The following is a 17,457-nucleotide window of genomic DNA, read 5'->3' as shown; positions in this document are numbered from 1 at the left end:
TTAACACCTGCTTAGAAATGCAATGTACTTTGAATTACATTACCCAAACTTTTTTGCGAACTCGGTTTGGGATATCGCTTACAGCATTAAAACGTATATACTTCTCTCTTATGTATACATGTGTGAGATTTCAGATTGATTCAGTGACTACCAATTAACGATCACTTTAAACTTCATTATATCATAACTCTGTAATTTTGTCCGTTTTTGTCAAATTCTGGTTTTCATCTCATTTTATTTTCGTTGTTTTAAGCTGCCAATGTGGAAGTAAGGCGTTCCAAGACAAGCCAAAATGGCTACCTTGTTGGACGTCCGCTTAAAGAAAGTAAATAAAATCTATAGAGAAGGGGTAAGTATAGTACTTCAGTAACATTGTATGCAAACATGCGTTCCATATATTAGATAACTATCGACGAAATACAACATTTGCGCCGTTGTCACATAGTGTTTAACCGAAAATGTGTTCGATCCGTTTCACTACAACTCGTGACATCGTTAACGTTATTGCTCCAAGTCTTACGCTTGTCGTGCTCTTAAACTAATTTTCTGTCATTTAAATTGTGTTATATTTTTAATTAATTTATATTTTTACTGGGTGTTTGGTACATCGGGGAATAAAATATTCATAAATTCTTAATGTATGACTAGAAGTGGAGGGGGAGAATTATTTACTGTGCATCTTAAAATAAAGGCACAGTGGGCGGGGGAGGGGGGGGGGAGGGGGGCGGGGGAGAGCAGTGGCAAAAGAACCAAGCACAATTTTGATCGGAAAACGACCACTTTGAATAAGAATGTAAGGTTCTGTCTTGAATCGTGGTTCTGTCATTTCTCGTGATGGGTAAACAAAGGGTTGGGGGAGGGCGGGGGATCTCCCCCTACTTCCAACTTTGAAATTGCTATCTGCAGGCCTGTTGTCTGTTTTCTGGTTTGGTGAGACTAGAACTTTCCTTGTGTCGATATTTGTCCTAAGGCTGTTTCATTGCTCCTGTTATTATGGATATATACTGTACCGGTAGTTCACACTGTATGTATAATAGTGTGTAATTAATATCCAGGATGTGGTGGCTGGGTTAGTGGTCATCCAGAGCAAGGACAGTGTCCAGCACCAGGGCATCACACTGACCGTAGAGGGAAATGTGGGACTGCAGCTAAGTGCTAAAAGTGTTGGACTCTTTGAAGCTTTCTATAACTCTCTGAAGGTACGTAACAATTAACTGGTTTCAAGATGTCAGAATATGATATTGTTTTGCATCGAATTATAAAAGAACAAAATGTTGCATTCTTTACTAAATGGGAAGATTAGAGATTCATGACTATGATAAAATTATCTTTTAAGTAGGTGTTTTGAAAATGTGTTATTTATCACAGATTTTAATCATTAAAACATTACAGCAGTAAGAAGTGAAAATGGCCCAGGGTAACTTTCATGTACATGTGCATAAAATCATAATAGCAGTTTCCTAGACAGAGAACTTCTGATGCAGATATATTTTCAGAGAGAGGTTTATTTCACAGCAAGTATCAACTTTTTTACTTCTAGTAACAGTTTATCAATTTCTCAATTTCTGTTTCCACAGCCAATCCAGCTCCTTCACTACAATCTTGACATAGCCAAGCCAGGCAAACTGCCGTCAGGGAAGACAGAGATTCCGTTTGAAGTTCCTCTCAAACCCAAAGGCAATAAGACACTGTATGAGACATATCATGGAGTCTTTGTCAATATTCAGGTATTAGAGGGATCTTCTTAATAGTTACATGACTATGTTACTTACAGCTGTTTTGAAATTGGATTAATTTTATGGGCTGAAATTCTATTCAGATAATGTATTTTTTTTTGTGAGAGATAAATCATTATTAATAACTTGGTACACCAGTACAGTAGGTTAATAAGTGTGTGAATAATGCAGGCAGGATTAAATATATTTTTATAACCTTTTCAGCAGTTTTAAATTGTTTGGCATAAAATAGTAAGGAGCTATTATTTCCACTTTTTATTTTCAGATTTTTTTTAGTAGATCCTCAAACTTCAAATAAAAACATAATATATCATTATATATAATAAATCATTATTATACAGATACATGCTACTGGTATATGTGCATTTATTAGCAATTTTCATTGTTTATTGTTTCTTTCTTACACAGTATACCATTAAGGTAGATATGAAGAGATCGCTGCTAAATAAAGACTTGCAAAAACAGTTAGAATTTATTGTAGAATACAAGGTGAGTATAGTGCATAAACTGAATACCATTTGAAGGCTTTTTGAGACTCGATTCAGGGATGTGAGAAATCTTAACCTAAAGTTCGAGAATAGATAACTTTCCTGGCACAGTATTTCTTCGGTCAGAAATTGCAAAATGTTTCAACTTTGGAATTTTTCTTAACATAAGATTCTTATATGTGCCAGAGGAAAAAATTCAAGTCAGGTATAATATAATGCATTATAGTTGTATAGAATATAGTTTGGTAGACTCGGGTATTTTCTTTGACTCTAGTGTTTTTCACATTTTAGGAACAAGAAGAAAAAGCCAAAGCCAAAGTTGTGCAATTTACAATATCACCAGAGACTTTACAGAATGTGAAAGAGGTTTGGCACTAACTAACACGCACGCACACACGTTATTCTTCTTCAGAATATTTATTCCACTATGTAATCATTATCTCAAAAAAAAATCTTTGGATTTTGACACTTTGTTACTTGGTCGTTTATATTTTAAATAGTTACATCAACACATTAAACACAGTGAAGGACACATCAGATGGTTCAGAATATGAAGCATATTTAAGTTCTGATGTCCTTTCCTTTCAGAAAGTAAATGTGCCAAGATTCAAGGTGAAAGGAAAGCTAGATACAGCAGTTTGCCTGATAACCAAACCCTTCACTGGAGAGGTAAATTTTCTCCAACGTTGATAATTAAAACAGAAAATTCTTCATTTTAATTTTCATCAAAAGGATTATTCATATTCGAGTTATTCATTTTATAAAACAGTTACTTTACTAAAATTCAATCTCCTCATTTCCAATCTGTATATTTTCGTAGGTTTTCTGTACCAATAGTGCAGTCAATATATTTTATAATTTTACCCTCAAGTTACATTACAGTCCCTCTGCCAAAACAAAGGTTATCTTTACATTGGTGTTAGTTTATTTGTTTGTAGACAAGATGTCTCAAAACATCTTCACAAGTTTTGATGTGAATTTCACAAAGGGCAGATATTCAGGATAGATAACAGGTATTAACAATTATTTCAACATCATCCAGGTTTTCTTACATTTTAAATTTTAAAGAATTTTTGCTTGTTTTCTCTTTCAACTTTTGGATTTTCCTTTGATTTCAGTTAACAGTAGAAAGCAGTGAAGCCCCACTCAAGTCTATAGAGCTGCAGTTAGTCAGGGTGGAAACGTGCGGCTGTGCGGAGGGTTATGCCAAAGATGGTACGACAGTCCATTTGATGGAATTTCTGTAGTCTAAGCCTAAAGGAATTGGCCCAGCAAAAAAAAAAAAAAAGAAAAATTCTCGTTTCTAAGACCGCATTGCATTTAATTGTTTTTATTTTCCTTTTTAAAGGCCTCTGAATGATTTATGTTGCTTTACTTAGAAAGAGAAATTTTTTCAAAGAGGTTAACACTAAGAAAATTTAGTGTTATGTAATGTACCATCTTTCTCTCGTTTACTATGATCCATGGCAAGTGAAATGCACTAACATTCAGTCCAGATGCTATTTTTTTGACATTTTGATATATGTTTGATATATTGTTCATTAATCATCATCATTATTATTACTATTATTATTCAGCCACAGAGATCCAGAACATCCAGATAGCAGAGGGGGATGTGTGCCGTGGTATTAGTATTCCTATTTATATGGTCTTCCCTCGCCTCTTTACCTGTCCAACACTGGCCACTAATAACTTCAAAGTTGGTAAGGATATGAATTAATAAAAATAATAACAATAATAATTATTATTATTTAAGCAATAATGATTTTACAGTGTATCAAAACTGAATGGCCATGACTCAAAATTGTGAATTCTTTTAATGTAGAGTCAAACAAAATTTTTCAATATTTTATTTATTTAAAAAAAAGAATTGGATAAGAAAGTTTTGTTATCAAGTGGGTGCTATTTTAATATAAATGGTTTTGATAAACCATTAATTCATATTTTATGTCTAAAAAATTACTTGCAATGTCATTGCTTTTACTGAAGTTTAGTAATCTATTCATCCAGAAATAAAGTGAAAAGCATACAAGAGTTAATGTAATGGTTGAAAGCTGTTTTTTAATATAATTAATTCAGGTGCCTTCTCTTTAATTTCAGAATTTGAAGTCAACATTGTAATAGTGTTCCAAGATGACCGCCTTGTCACAGAAAACTTTCCCATTCAGCTAACAAGGTTCTAGCCTAAAGGACAAATTATCAAGAACAAAAAAGCTGAAAATGCAATTTAAAAGATAAATACATTCTCAAATTTATGTACAAAATTGACTGGAAATTCTCTTGACCATTTAACAGCATGGTTGTTTGGTATGTAGGACCCCAAGAATGATAGTTACTGTGTATATCATGCTGTGATCTTCGATGTTAAAGCAATAATAACTCTTCGTTTCGGCCAAAAAATGAATTTTCCTGGAGTAAACAACAATTTTCCCATACTTACCAATAGTTAATGAATCCATTTTTACATTCAAAGTTAGTCCCTGGTTTTTTTTAAAAAAGTTTGTTTTTTTGTTAAAATCTCTTAAGAGATTTTAACAGAGTATAGACATCAATGGAGGTCACGTGGTCTAAAGACAAGTTCAGATATCAGAATAAAAGCTATAACTGCTGTTTTTGTGGTAAAACAGAATATATTATATTTCTATGAGTTATTCACAAGGTTTTTATTGTGAAATATAGATATCATACGAAGAGTTATTATCCCTTTAATTGAAAGAAATTGAATTTTAAATGGAACCAACAAGAAAAAAACTTCGCTAAAGCACATCAGAAATAAAGGAACAACAGTGTCATAACTGTTTTTTAGCAAAACAGAAAGTAATGATCTGACATAGATTTTTCATTTTACTTATTATTAAGTAAAAATTCAGAACGAAGAACATTTCATACAATCAAGTCTCCCAATTGACTGTTTTACTGAAATATAGCTATTTAAAATAATGAAACAAAATCTGAGATTTTGTGTTTAAAATATGTATAACATTAACATTAAAAATAAGATGTAAATGAATAAAAACCCGAGAACAGGACTATTTCTAAAAGTGGTGCTATAGCACTAAAAATCTGTATATATTAAATATGTAAATGTATAAATGAATAAATACAAATTTATAGAATCTGTTTTAGTGTAATAGAACTTCCCAATAGTAACACTTCTTATTTACAGTAACATCATACAATGTACACAATCGATACATGCCCACTTCAAACACCAGTTATTCATCTTAATATGGCAAAATTTTCAGAACAAACTAAATATGCTCTGTTAAAGGTGCATACCCAGTACAATTAGATTGCAATTTTCTGAACTTTTAGATAAGATGCACCTTGGTGATTTAGGGAAAAAAAATGCTGGAAATTCCAGGTCTTCCTTTGTTTTGCTGTTATATAAAGTTTAAGGCATGAAGCTCAGTTTCTTATCAAGAGGCCACATAACCTCTGTTCAGTATCACTTCCACCTCTTCTCCCTCCCCAAGAGAGTACAAGTCCATCACACACACCACCCTCCTTCCTTGCACTTCCCTGGCACTGTCCATCAACTGCTGTACTGTGGGTGGCCTATTACTTTCACTTTCATTTCTGCCACTTTCGTTTTCAGAAGTTTCACTTTCATTTCTACCAGTTTCACTTTTATCCAATTTGCCTGCCAAGAGGTCTGTAAAGTTTTGGTGTTGTGGAAGGTGGGGTGGTAAAAGGACAATGGTGTTCACAGCTACTCTTTCATTGAGCCCTAATATTGTCACTACAAGATGCCCTCCATATGATGGCCTTTTTAAATCTGCAATAAATTAATATGATTGCAACAAGGATAATGCCACAATGCACAAATAGGAAATGCAGTTTTTACAGAAAAATGTCTGTGGGATGTTTAAACATTTGCTGTAAAATATACTTGCCTTGCAGGGTATCAAAAACAAATAATAAAGTAATTTAAAAAAAAAATCAACCGAAGCAGGTGACATCAAAGGCTGATACTGAAATCACTTCACATTAATGTTTTCATGATGCTTTTTGAATTCTGACATTCTATACTAATAAAACTGAAAGTAATACCAGGGTAAGAGAAATCCTCAAAGTCAGCTGGTGAGAAGTAATCAGGTGGCAGCCCTATAATTTTCTTCAATTCAACTACACTCATATCACTGTGGAGTACTGGTGTAGAGTGCTGACACCTGGTGGAGCCAAGGACAGTCACAGCAGACTGCTGTCTCTGCCATATTGGATCTACAACCACCTGCTGCTCTTCCTGCAAGTGACAAAATTGTATAAAAAACATATACTGCTATGCAGTATCCCAAGTTTTCAACTGACATCTTTATCTGATGAAGGAATGACATTTTTCTCACAAATGTTTGTCATAATTTTCCCATAAGCCATAAATATTCAGTAACAAAGCTAAGTAAACATTTTAAACCTTCTGTCCTCTGATGTTCCAAATGAGTTCTTTTAAAAAACGCACAATGACAAATAAATGGAAGTGTTAACATAACTGTTAGCAATGTAAATGAACATCCTAATGGGAGTTCTTTCTTGTATGAAGAGTTACACAGTAAAAACTGTTCCCTGTATACAACAAGACGAGGAGATTTCTACAAATGGCTGGAAACTACACGAACATGTATACTGGCCCAAGCTGACAGTTCCCAATTCAATGAAACTAAAAGTTTTCTGAACTCACTAATCAACAATACATTTTCCAGTACTCACCACTGCTTCAGATGATAATTCATTCTCCCTGTCCACAGCTGCTGATTTGTCCTGTACTTCTCTAGAGCCTGATTTCTTCGGTGATGTCTTTTTCCCTTTTAAAGGTGACTGTGCCTTCTTTGTTGACCCCCCTTTAGTCTTGGATGGAGACGTTTGTGAAGCTTGTCTAGGTGATGTCTTTGTTGCTTTTGATGGAGAAATGGATGTTGCAGAAGGGCTGAGTTTTCTCTTGGACCTTAGAACAGATTTTAGGAAAGTGAGACAAATTTTCTACTCATGGCACACACAATCTTTCTCATTTAAAAAATTTTACAGTTTTAATATTAACCACGTACAAAAAACCTTACATACAAAATTGTACTCATGTCCTTAAAATTGCCAATAAAAATTATGAGTACTATCAATGTCAGTATTGATTGTTACTGGGTAGAAATAAAGTTACTAACAGTTACTGTAGTTATTCATAATTAAACTTAACCACCTCTCCACTGGTGTACTTATCTACAATTATCCATCTTATTCTCATTCTTCTAAGGTTTCATCTTAAAAGTTAATATTGCACACAGCACGGAGATTGTGGAACAAGGTACCAAAGCATTATATATCATTACAGGATCTACTTTATAAAAATTGGTAAATTTTTCCATTACCTGAGCCTGCTCGCCACTGGTGTGAATTCACTCTCCTCCATTGCTCCCACCCCCTCCCCCTTCTCTCCTCCCTCTCCAGGTTGGGTGTGGTCTGGGGGTACATATTTCACCTGTACAATTAGTCCCTGAAATGTGATTCTCTTCTGCTCCCTGAAGTAAATATCCCTCAGCTCTGTCTCCAGGTTGTCACTGGTTGTTACCTGAAATATTGATTTGTATCATGAAGTTATCATATACAATGCACTACCAAAATCTTTTTAAAAAAAGTTCTGTACATGTTGAAACTTCACAAACTGGTGAATCTTCTTATTGAGAGATCTGAGAAGTTCTACAACCTTCATTTCTGTAGCTGTCAGCCACTTTCAACAGTGAATATAAGTATCAACTGGCCCCAGCCACAATGACCAAAGACAGCAGCTGCCGAAATATTGGAGATAATACCTAACAGTTACTCATAGCTCTTGAAAAGAAGAACATTATCCATGTTTTTCATTAATTATATAAAGAACAATGAAACTGTTCTGTCTTACACATTCAAGCTAGATTTATTTTATTACCACCAGTCAAGAATACTGCAAGTCACACAATGGAAATCTGACAAAGCGAACTATCAGGTAACAGTGATGATGAAATCAAATAACAATTTTGAAAATGCTAAGTGACTTTTGTCAGTATAACATGATCATATCATTTTAATGAGCATATTATGTCACTTCAGTGGTTTTGTGACGTCAAACTGGCAATTAGATTTGAAAAACAGCACAGCAGGTTAGATTGATGAAAAGTAGCTCTATATAGTTATCTTTAATAAAATGTTCCTTTTTCTTTCTTTTTCTTTTTTTCCCTCACCCTCAGTGGTTTTTCCTCATTAAACAAGTCTTTATATTCCATAAGAGTAGATGGCAGTGGAGGGTAGTCATAGTAACCACCAACTGTTGCCATGGAGACCATGTCCCTGACCTCTGACCTCTGACACCACTGGATGACAACCTTGACCTGTGGACAGGTCATATACTGACCTCTATGGTGGTCCCCTGTGGTATATACCTAGGATGATGATCAAGGGTGATTCTTAGGTGAAAATCATATTTGGATATTATATTTCTAATATTTATCAAATGCTTCTACTGTGACTATTTTAAAACTGCAATATACTGGGCAATTTAGGTTAATGTTTCACTAAACTTCAGTTTTGTTGTCATCATTTATCAATTATAATAACTAAGAATAAAAATGGCAGACATCAAAAGATTATAAAGGAAATTTACATTGTTTAGCAAATGTTTAGTTACTTAAAAATGGTATTTGCTACTTGCTAATCAAAATTTTGGAGAGGATTAAGTGATGTTATCTAAAGACTGAGAGGGTCCAGTACTACAAAAGAAAAATGTTTAGGGGTTAAACTTTAAGATCACTTAAAGGCTTCATTCACATGCAATGTCTATTTTCTAAATTCTATTTTCTATTCGCAGTATATCTTATGATCACGGTCTGTGCCCTGAATATCCCGCGGCGTAATTACTGGCAGCGCGAGCCAGTTACTATAAGTTACTTTAAGTAACTGGCTCGCGCTGCCAGTAATTACGCCGCGGGATATTCAGGGCACAGACCATGATCATAAGATACGGCGAATAGAAAATAGATTTTTAGAAAATAGACTTTCCATGTGAACGTAGCCAAAGTCTCTCTCTCTCTCTCCAAAACAGCTAAGCAGTTACCTCACCCTAAGTGATACTTTACCTGAGATTCATTGGTGGTGGTCACATACATAAACCTCTGTTGATAAGATGTGTGGAGCTGTCCTTGCATCACCCTCATCTGTGTACACACCAACATCTGACCAGGGGCCAAACGGGCATGAGACTCGGGCTGGGTACATTACAACACACACTTTATAGTTATACATGTTCATTTTTTTAACTAAATCTCTCTTTATATAGTTAAATATCAATCTAGTAAGGATTTATTGTAAAATCAATTTTGGAAGTTAAGAGATAATTTTCTCAACATACCCAAAAAACTCCAACCAAAATTCATGCAATAACTTATTTTTACAAAACATGCATTTTTACCAAAACTTTCCCATGGTTGTATTAAATCAAAGGTTTTTTCTTTTACCTGAGAAGTTGAAAATAGCTGCACTATCACAGGCTGCCTGCTACTTTCATCGTGAACATGTAACCAACGCATTGTCCAAAACCCTCCTTCACATACTGTCCCTGAAATCAATGTTTATTTATTTATTTATTTATTTATTTATTTATTTATTTATTTATTTATTTATGATAAAAAATGACTTTCAGAGTCATTTTCAAACATCACAACACAGTAGATAAAATATTAATATTGATCATTTCCATGATATTTATAGCATGTAATGTAAGGTAAAAAGACTAAAAAACCTAAATATTTGGACAACTTAAAGGTGGTGTGATTTCTGCAGTTAAAAACTAGTTCCATTATTGATTAGGGCAACAAACTATGACCAAAACACCATTAAGCTAAAATAAATAAATAAATAAATAAATAAATAAATAAATAAAAAGTAAAATGTTCTAGCATATAACCTATATAACTTTCACTATAAAAACATATACTAACTCAATTTTTCATGTTACAGTCCTGGTAAATATTTACATAGTTACCTTTCCTTCTCAGTCTGCAGTACCTTGACATGTAAGTGATAATACCACATATGTCTACATTGCTATCTTCTGGGAGGCTCCTGTAATGAAGAAAATTACAGTATTTTCAGAACAAATAAGAAATTGGTTGACTGTGTATTTTCCATATTTAGCTCAGGTATACACTGTGATTGTTTGAGACAATTTATGTTCATATGATCATATCACTTGTTTCTAATGGAAAGGAACAATGTTGTCATTAATTTGAATTCATTTCTTGTGTGAATAATATAGTGCCATACATGAAAACATCTTTTCAGGGGCAAGGGGCAGTTCATTAAAAAATTATTGGTCAAGGGCATTTCTAGAAAAATTTCTGCATTCAGTACACATAACCTATACCAAAACCAATCTTAATTTACAAAAAGCAGCACAATAAGCATTTTAAAAAATGTTTTTAATGTGTGTGCATTCTTTCATTATCTTAAAAATCTACCCACCAACAGTCAACACCCACCCTAGCTGCCTCCTATTAGCAAATCTGTACTTTAATTCAGGCAGGTGCCAGTTTTGGTCCACACTAGCCAGAGGAACCATCTGTACCTCGCCAACAGGGTGGTGCTTGTTCACACTGATCTCGATATCGAACTGCTCCAGATCGTTGTTCCTAAGTGAGGGGCGTGTGTGCATCTGGAACCTCTCCCTCACTCTGTAGTTCCCAAGGCGCAGGACAGAGCCCTCCTGGATGCTGACATAAGATAAAACTTCACTTTTAAAATGGTTAAAACAGTTAATAGCAAATTCATCAGGTTGAAAACAATCAACGCAGAAAACCTGCGCTAAAGTTTATGCATTCTAACATTTTAACACATCTCTGTTAGTAATTCTATACAACCTGTGAATAGTTTTCAGTCAGGTGCATTTTTTTCAAAGATTATATTTTTTTTCATTCAAAGAATTCAACCCACCAATTTAAGTTTGACTTAAAACATTATATAGACAAAGTTCTAAACAAATATTTGGTTGGAAAATCTATTCATAACAATTGTAACAGTTCTCTTAATGTCTGCCCACTATTAACTGATTTACCTTTTGTAAAGCTCAGGACAAAGTGAATTCCACAGAATTACAGTACAGGCACCACTTCTGTCTGCAACCTCAAAATATGCCTAAAATATGTCACGAAATATCCTCTACAAAATTGTTCAGAGCAACAAATTCACAATCCATGCATGTTTTAAAAAGAAAAAATTACAAGAGGTAGAAAAAGGGCTTATGAAAGAAATAGAACAATTAACAGAAGATTATGAAAAGTGTGATGCCCGTCTTCAACTAGAATTAGAAAGGAAAAAACAACAGTTAGTTGAGATGAGAAGTGCAAGGTTAAAAGGTAGTATTATTAGATCGCGCGAGAAATGGTTAACTGAGGGAGAAAAACCCACAAAATATTTTTTTAGCCTTGAAAAAAGAAAATTTACACAAAAAATTATTCCCCGACTACAGGTTGGTGAAAATGAATATATTACTGAGCAGAATGAAAACTTAAAAGAAACAAAAAAGTTTTACGAAAAATTGTACTCAGAAAATACACAGTGTGCTGATATTGATTGGCAAACAAATTTAAAAGATTTTAATGTACCAAAACTGACTACAGATGAGAGGGAAAGCCTAGAAGGTCCAATAACAAATGTTGAAGCCAAGATATTCCTCACAAAAATGAGAAACGATAAAAGTCCAGGTTCGGACGGATTTACTGTGGAATTCTTAAAGTTTTTTTGGGCGAAAGTAGGGACCTTTGTTATACGATCTTTAAATTATGGTCTTACACATGGGCAGCTCTCTGTCACCCAAAGGGAGGGAATCATAACATGCATTCCGAAGGAGGATAGACCAAAACAATTTTTAAAAAATTGGCGCCCTATTACACTATTGAATACTGTTTACAAGATTGCCTCAGGTGTCGTATCAAGTAGAATAAAAACGGTATTGGATAAACTGATAAGTAAAGAACAGACTGGTTTCCTAAAAGGGAGATACATAGGGGAAAATACTCGTTTAATCTATGATCTCATGCAATATACTGAGGAAAACCATGTACCTGGAATATTACTTCTAATAGATTTTGAGAAGGCATTCGATAGTATATCATGGGACTTTCTAAATCAAGTTCTTATTTTCTTTAATTTCGGTCCAGACATAATAAATTACATTAAAACCTTTTATAAAAACATTACTTCAAGAGTAAATCAAGGAGGTCATTTATCCGAAATGTTTCAACCACAGCGTGGCCTGAGACAAGGTGATCCGATATCACCATATTTATTTTTGTTATGTTCTGAAATTCTTTCGGTAAGCATAAAGAATAACCCTCAAATTAAAGGAATACAAATTGGGGAAAATGAATACAAAATATCGCAATATGCAGATGACACGTCCTTAATCTTAGATGGTTCTGAACAATCCCTTAACGCCTCCCTACAGGATCTAAGATGGTTTGAAAAAATTTCGGGTTTAAAAATAAATTATGACAAAACTCAGGTTATTTGAATAGGGAGTAAAAAAAATTCAAATGAGAAACTGTGCAAAAATTGGACATTAATATGGGGTGCAACGTCTTTTAAATTATTAGGTATTAAATTCTATGTCGAACTAGATACTATATGTGAAAGGAACTATCGGGGAAAAATTGAAAGTACTGAACGATTACTTAAACTATGGGAAAGACGAATTTTGACCCCCGTCGGCAGAATTACAGTGATTAAAAGTCTCATAATATCGAAATTTAACCATCTTTTTATTTCACTGCCTAACCCATCTAACCAAATAATTAAGGAGCTAAAAAAGCTAATCTTTGGATTTCTTTGGAAAGGTAAACCGGATAAAGTAAAAAGGGAAATAGTATGTAAAAAAATAAAAGATGGAGGACTAAATATGATAAACGTAGAAGCTTCAATAATGGCATTAAAATTAACTTGGGTGAGACGGTTGATAAATAGGGAGGGTATTTGGCAAAATATCCTTTTGCATAGATATAAATTAGACTTGATGCTAAACTGTGGTTGTGAATATTTGCGCTTCTGTCAAACAGGCACACAGAATTTATTTTGGAAGGATGTTTTTTTAGCTTGGCAGGAATTGTTGAAAAAAAAAGAACAAATGACCGAGTTGAATAAAGTCCCCTTATGGTACAGTGACTCTTTGAGGATAAATAAAGAGACGCTGTTCCATAAAGAGATGTATGATAAAGGATTTAGACAAGTGAACGATCTTATCAATGAAAAAGGTAGACTTTATTCATATAAAGAATTTTCTGAACTCTCCAATATTAAAATCAATTTTTTACAATACAATGGTATTATCGCAACAATAAATGATCTATACAGAAAAAAATTCAATCCACATAAAATCAAAATGTACGGTCCGTGGCAACCAGAAGGTATACGAGTTATTGTAAGACAAACAAGGGGATCAAAAGATATGTACGACATATTAAATAGCTCGAATGTTAGGCCTATTTTTGAGGAAAAATGGTCAAATATTTTTACTCCTCGGGATCATAGTTTTTGGGAAAAGATATATAAGAAAACCAATGTGTCGGTAAAGGACACAAAAATGCTGTGGTTCCAGTTTCGAATTTTCTATAGAATCCTCACCACAAATAACTTTGTATATAAAACTGGCCTAAGTCAATCACCTATGTGTACATTTTGCCACGAGGAGGTAGAAACTATATATCATATACTTTGGGATTGTAATATTGTACAAAACTTCTTACGCCAAGTAGAAGCATGGTTAATTTCTTGTAATATATATTTAAATTTCAGTAATATACAGTTTATTTTAATTGACATTAATGAACGTAATGTATCCAATATAATCATGACTATACACATTAAGTTTTTCATATACAAAACAAAATGTCAGAAAGACGCACTGTTACTCACAAAACTTCAACTTTATTTAGAAAATATATACAAAATCTATAAGCAAAAATACATTGTATCTCAAGACTTAGATAAATTCAATGTTATATGGCAGAAATGGAGGGGTATATATGGATTTGTGTAGTTGCATGTATACAAATTATTGACTATAATTTTCTTATTCGTTAAATCCTTGTGGACTTTGGTATTGTAATGAATATTGTGTGCTTGTAAAAATTTATGTACTTGCTTTTTTTCTATTGCAATAAAAAAAAAAAAAAAAAAAAAAAAAAAAAAAAAAAAAACAAATTCACAATCCAGTGCTTATCTTACATTCACTTTACAAAACAATCTATGACAAAAAAGCCCAAAAGCAATGTACGCTGTCAGAAATGTTGGTTGCCTTTCTATGTTATAATCTAAGTAAAATTTCAAAGAGGTGAATACAACTTCTTTTTATAATAATAATGAAATTAAAAATAATAATAATAATAATTTTCAATAATTTTACTTTTTTTTTCAGGAGCACTAGTCTTAGGTATTTTGAAATACCATTTGTTAATGCATCTAAGATCTTTGACTTGTGGTCTAATATATAACAAAAAGTAAATAAATAATAACAAAAAATACAAAGCAGCATTACCTGCATTAAGATAAACAAACCTGATAAGGCCACTTGTCTGTCTTCCCTGGCCTAGGATACGACTGCAGCCTCGATTTACAGAGCACCCTAACTATGACAGCAGATAGAGGGCGCTTCAGTGATTTCCACTGCTGTGACAGCTCTTTCAGTGTTAAAACGTCGCAGTGACCACTGGGATAGAAGCTGGGACACGCTGCAAGTGAAATACACGGAGAATAGAGTTTGAGTAAATTATAATTTATCTTGTGTCTTCATATAACATACAAGTAATGTGGTATGACTCTACACAATACAATACAACAAAACACTATGTGATACAATGTAACACAACACAACACAACAAAATGTTACGTTATATAATACTATACAACACAATACAACGTGATGTCAAGTTTGTCCTCTCCATACTGCACTGTGCACAACATATTACTATTATTATTATTATTATTATTATTATTATGGTTTTCACCAGAGGCATCCAGTGCTGCTGGAGTCAAAGCCCTTGTGAACATACCATTTCCCTGCCATAACCTGCCACTGGGATCACTGACATTCCACGTAGACAGGTAGCTCCCTCTATTGGCCAGCAATGGTACTTCTGCCTTCTCTTTATCTGTGGCAAAAGAGTGCCACTCAAGTCTCTCTGGAAACAAAATGGGCAAAAATCCTTTCAAAAGTGTATATTCTAATCTTAACCAAGGCCACTGTAGCTTACTATTAGGTTTTAATTACTAGTAAACTGTGTGACAAAAAATGTTCAGCAAAATTAAGTGGTCTCAAAACAAATTAAAAGATCAAAATCCACAGATGGTGGATTGGGATGGTGTAAGGCTTGTTATTTAGTCTCCAAGTCCAGATAACCGCTTTTTATTTTACCTAGAGACCATGAAATATCTTTATCAAATAGATCATCAACTACACCCCATTACCTGGTATTACCCTGTGCCACAGCAGGTCACATGGTATCACTGTCACACTATTTATGACCACGACACTGTCCAGGTCAAGGTCAGTCTCACTGACCTTCACCTCACACTCTTCCAGGGTCACAAGACTCCCAACACAGATCTGGAAGTGAATTAGACAAGACATTCATATTTAAAATCAGTACATAACTAACATGTTGTGTGTATGCATGCATGCTTGTTGTATTGCACACAGAAAAAATGTAATTCTAAAAAAGATGGCCATAACCAGTTCTGATTCGTAAGTACATTTTAAATAATATCAAAATTGCTTTAATCTAATCATTTTTATCAGAAATAATTTCAGAGTTAGAGAATTCAATTATAACATAAAAGAACCCAATGGAATGGCCTTTGTGTGCGTCAGTCTCCCTTGTTATTTGAAACAGGGATATGTTCACCTCTATTTACATGTACCTTTTTTACACGATAAATGATTATATGTCTCAGTACTAGTATTTTATTTTCTTGAGAACATCTCTTACCTCATATCTCTGAATCTTTTCATTGAGATTTGGTGAGAATACACATTTCATCTTCAGTGCTCCATCTGTTATTGTGACATCGTATAGACTGCTAATATCAGTACCACACACATTTGTTATCATAGAGGACAGGGGATCTGCTGCATATCTGTTAATAGCCAATACCTGGGGTGAAATAAGTGGGACCATACACATATATAAATGCATACACTTCAAATTAAACTATTGTAATTTACCAATTAAAAAAGGTCATTTCAAATTACAAAAAAAAAAAACTCAAGGCTGAGCCTAATTAAAAATAAGCTACTGATTACCTGGTTGCTGGATTTATTATATGGGAGTTTGATGGATATCGTTAACATGGTGAAATTGCTATTAGTATATGAGTGAGTAAGTGTGTTTATTGAATAGAAAAATATGAAAGACATCAAACATAAACAAATCATCAAGGATAGTGAACTCATTTAAGAGAGGACATTTATTTCCAATGTTGCCTTGATAGTGAACATATTTTCTCAAAACAGAGAAGGGAAATTAGGGGAGAAGGATCACAGAATGAAATGTATTCCATCTCTCCTCTATACAGTGACAAGAGCCCTGATATCAAAGACAACCTAGAGTAGAGAGCGACAAATCCCTCTAAAAATGAGAGAGAAGTATGCATAAATTTCACCTCAGGCTTTAAAACTACCCAGGTAAGAACTCATTCCACTTTTTGTTTCAAGCTCTTGAGGCTACAAATATCCACATCCTGAGACTGACATAAACATGAGTACCAGATTTTATATCCCTTACTCGATAACTCTGTGCCCTCCATCACATGGCAATTTGGATTTTAGATCTTTTTATTCCAAGCATAAAAGAAATACTACCATTTATACGTGAATTCACAGCTTTTCTCGAGAGTTTCTGACAGAGGGTGAAAGGAGCACTTACCTGCGTAGCATGTAAGACCGAAAGCTGAAGAAAGTGAAAATAGATAGAGACCGAAGAGAGACGTGGAAAAATTATAAAATACTAAGCATCAGAGAACAAGCAATTGTAGTGCTTAATGGAAACATAACCCACCTCTAAATATGAACATGGAAATACTTACTAACACATTGATGGACTCTAACTGTTCTCCAAGAAAGTGTGAATTACGGATTAATGTCTTCAAATTCGAAATGCAGTCTTTTAAAACATCCGCCATCTTCAAACTATCGTAAATGGATACTATAACAACATCATCCTCAT

At 33.8% G+C, this 17,457-nt stretch overlaps 2 protein-coding genes across 2 annotated transcripts; one reads left to right on the top strand and one right to left on the bottom strand.

The window, feature by feature from the left end:
• The first annotated feature begins 250 nt into the window (after positions 1 to 250).
• Positions 251 to 4,587, top strand: LOC106153220 (vacuolar protein sorting-associated protein 26C). The gene is made up of 9 exons (XM_013527068.3): positions 251 to 349; positions 1,056 to 1,199; positions 1,578 to 1,727; positions 2,145 to 2,225; positions 2,516 to 2,590; positions 2,813 to 2,893; positions 3,343 to 3,439; positions 3,802 to 3,927; positions 4,325 to 4,587. Exons 1-9 carry the CDS (start codon positions 293 to 295, stop codon positions 4,405 to 4,407), a joined length of 894 nt encoding a protein of 297 aa, XP_013382522.1. The 5' UTR covers positions 251 to 292; the 3' UTR covers positions 4,408 to 4,587.
• A 433-nt stretch (positions 4,588 to 5,020) lies between these two features.
• Positions 5,021 to 17,457, bottom strand: LOC106153215 (RPA-related protein RADX-like). The gene is made up of 15 exons (XM_087018144.1): positions 17,318 to 17,457; positions 16,222 to 16,386; positions 15,701 to 15,839; positions 15,286 to 15,414; positions 14,792 to 14,964; positions 11,295 to 11,374; positions 10,723 to 10,953; positions 10,227 to 10,306; positions 9,700 to 9,800; positions 9,322 to 9,450; positions 8,431 to 8,628; positions 7,582 to 7,781; positions 6,932 to 7,166; positions 6,278 to 6,470; positions 5,021 to 6,002 (listed from the first exon to the last, which is right to left on the bottom strand). Exons 1-15 carry the CDS (start codon positions 17,411 to 17,413, stop codon positions 5,644 to 5,646), a joined length of 2,508 nt encoding a protein of 835 aa, XP_086874270.1. The 5' UTR covers positions 17,414 to 17,457; the 3' UTR covers positions 5,021 to 5,643.

Source organism: Lingula anatina, chromosome 7, assembly GCF_051362555.1.
Source record: "Lingula anatina isolate TDL-2025a chromosome 7, LinAna3.0, whole genome shotgun sequence".
Taxonomy (NCBI): Eukaryota; Metazoa; Brachiopoda; class Lingulata; order Lingulida; family Lingulidae; genus Lingula; species Lingula anatina.
Note: the sequence above shows the minus strand (reverse complement) of the source record. Positions and strands in the feature narration are given on the sequence as shown.

Coding starts and splice junctions, on each gene's coding strand:
- LOC106153220 (XM_013527068.3), top strand. CDS start 293: ATGGCTACCTTGTTGGACGTCCGCTTAAAGAAAGTAAATAAAATCTAT. Junction 1,728..2,144: donor GAGTCTTTGTCAATATTCAG/GTATTAGAGGGA, acceptor TTTCTTACACAG/TATACCATTAAGGTAGATAT. Junction 3,440..3,801: donor GGAGGGTTATGCCAAAGATG/GTACGACAGTCC, acceptor ATTATTATTCAG/CCACAGAGATCCAGAACATC.
- LOC106153215 (XM_087018144.1), bottom strand. CDS start 17,413: ATGGCGGATGTTTTAAAAGACTGCATTTCGAATTTGAAGACATTAATC. Junction 10,954..11,294: donor TGTCCTGAGCTTTACAAAAG/GTAAATCAGTTA, acceptor ATCTTATGTCAG/CATCCAGGAGGGCTCTGTCC. Junction 7,782..8,430: donor ATGAGGAAAAACCACTGAGG/GTGAGGGAAAAA, acceptor TCAATATTTCAG/GTAACAACCAGTGACAACCT.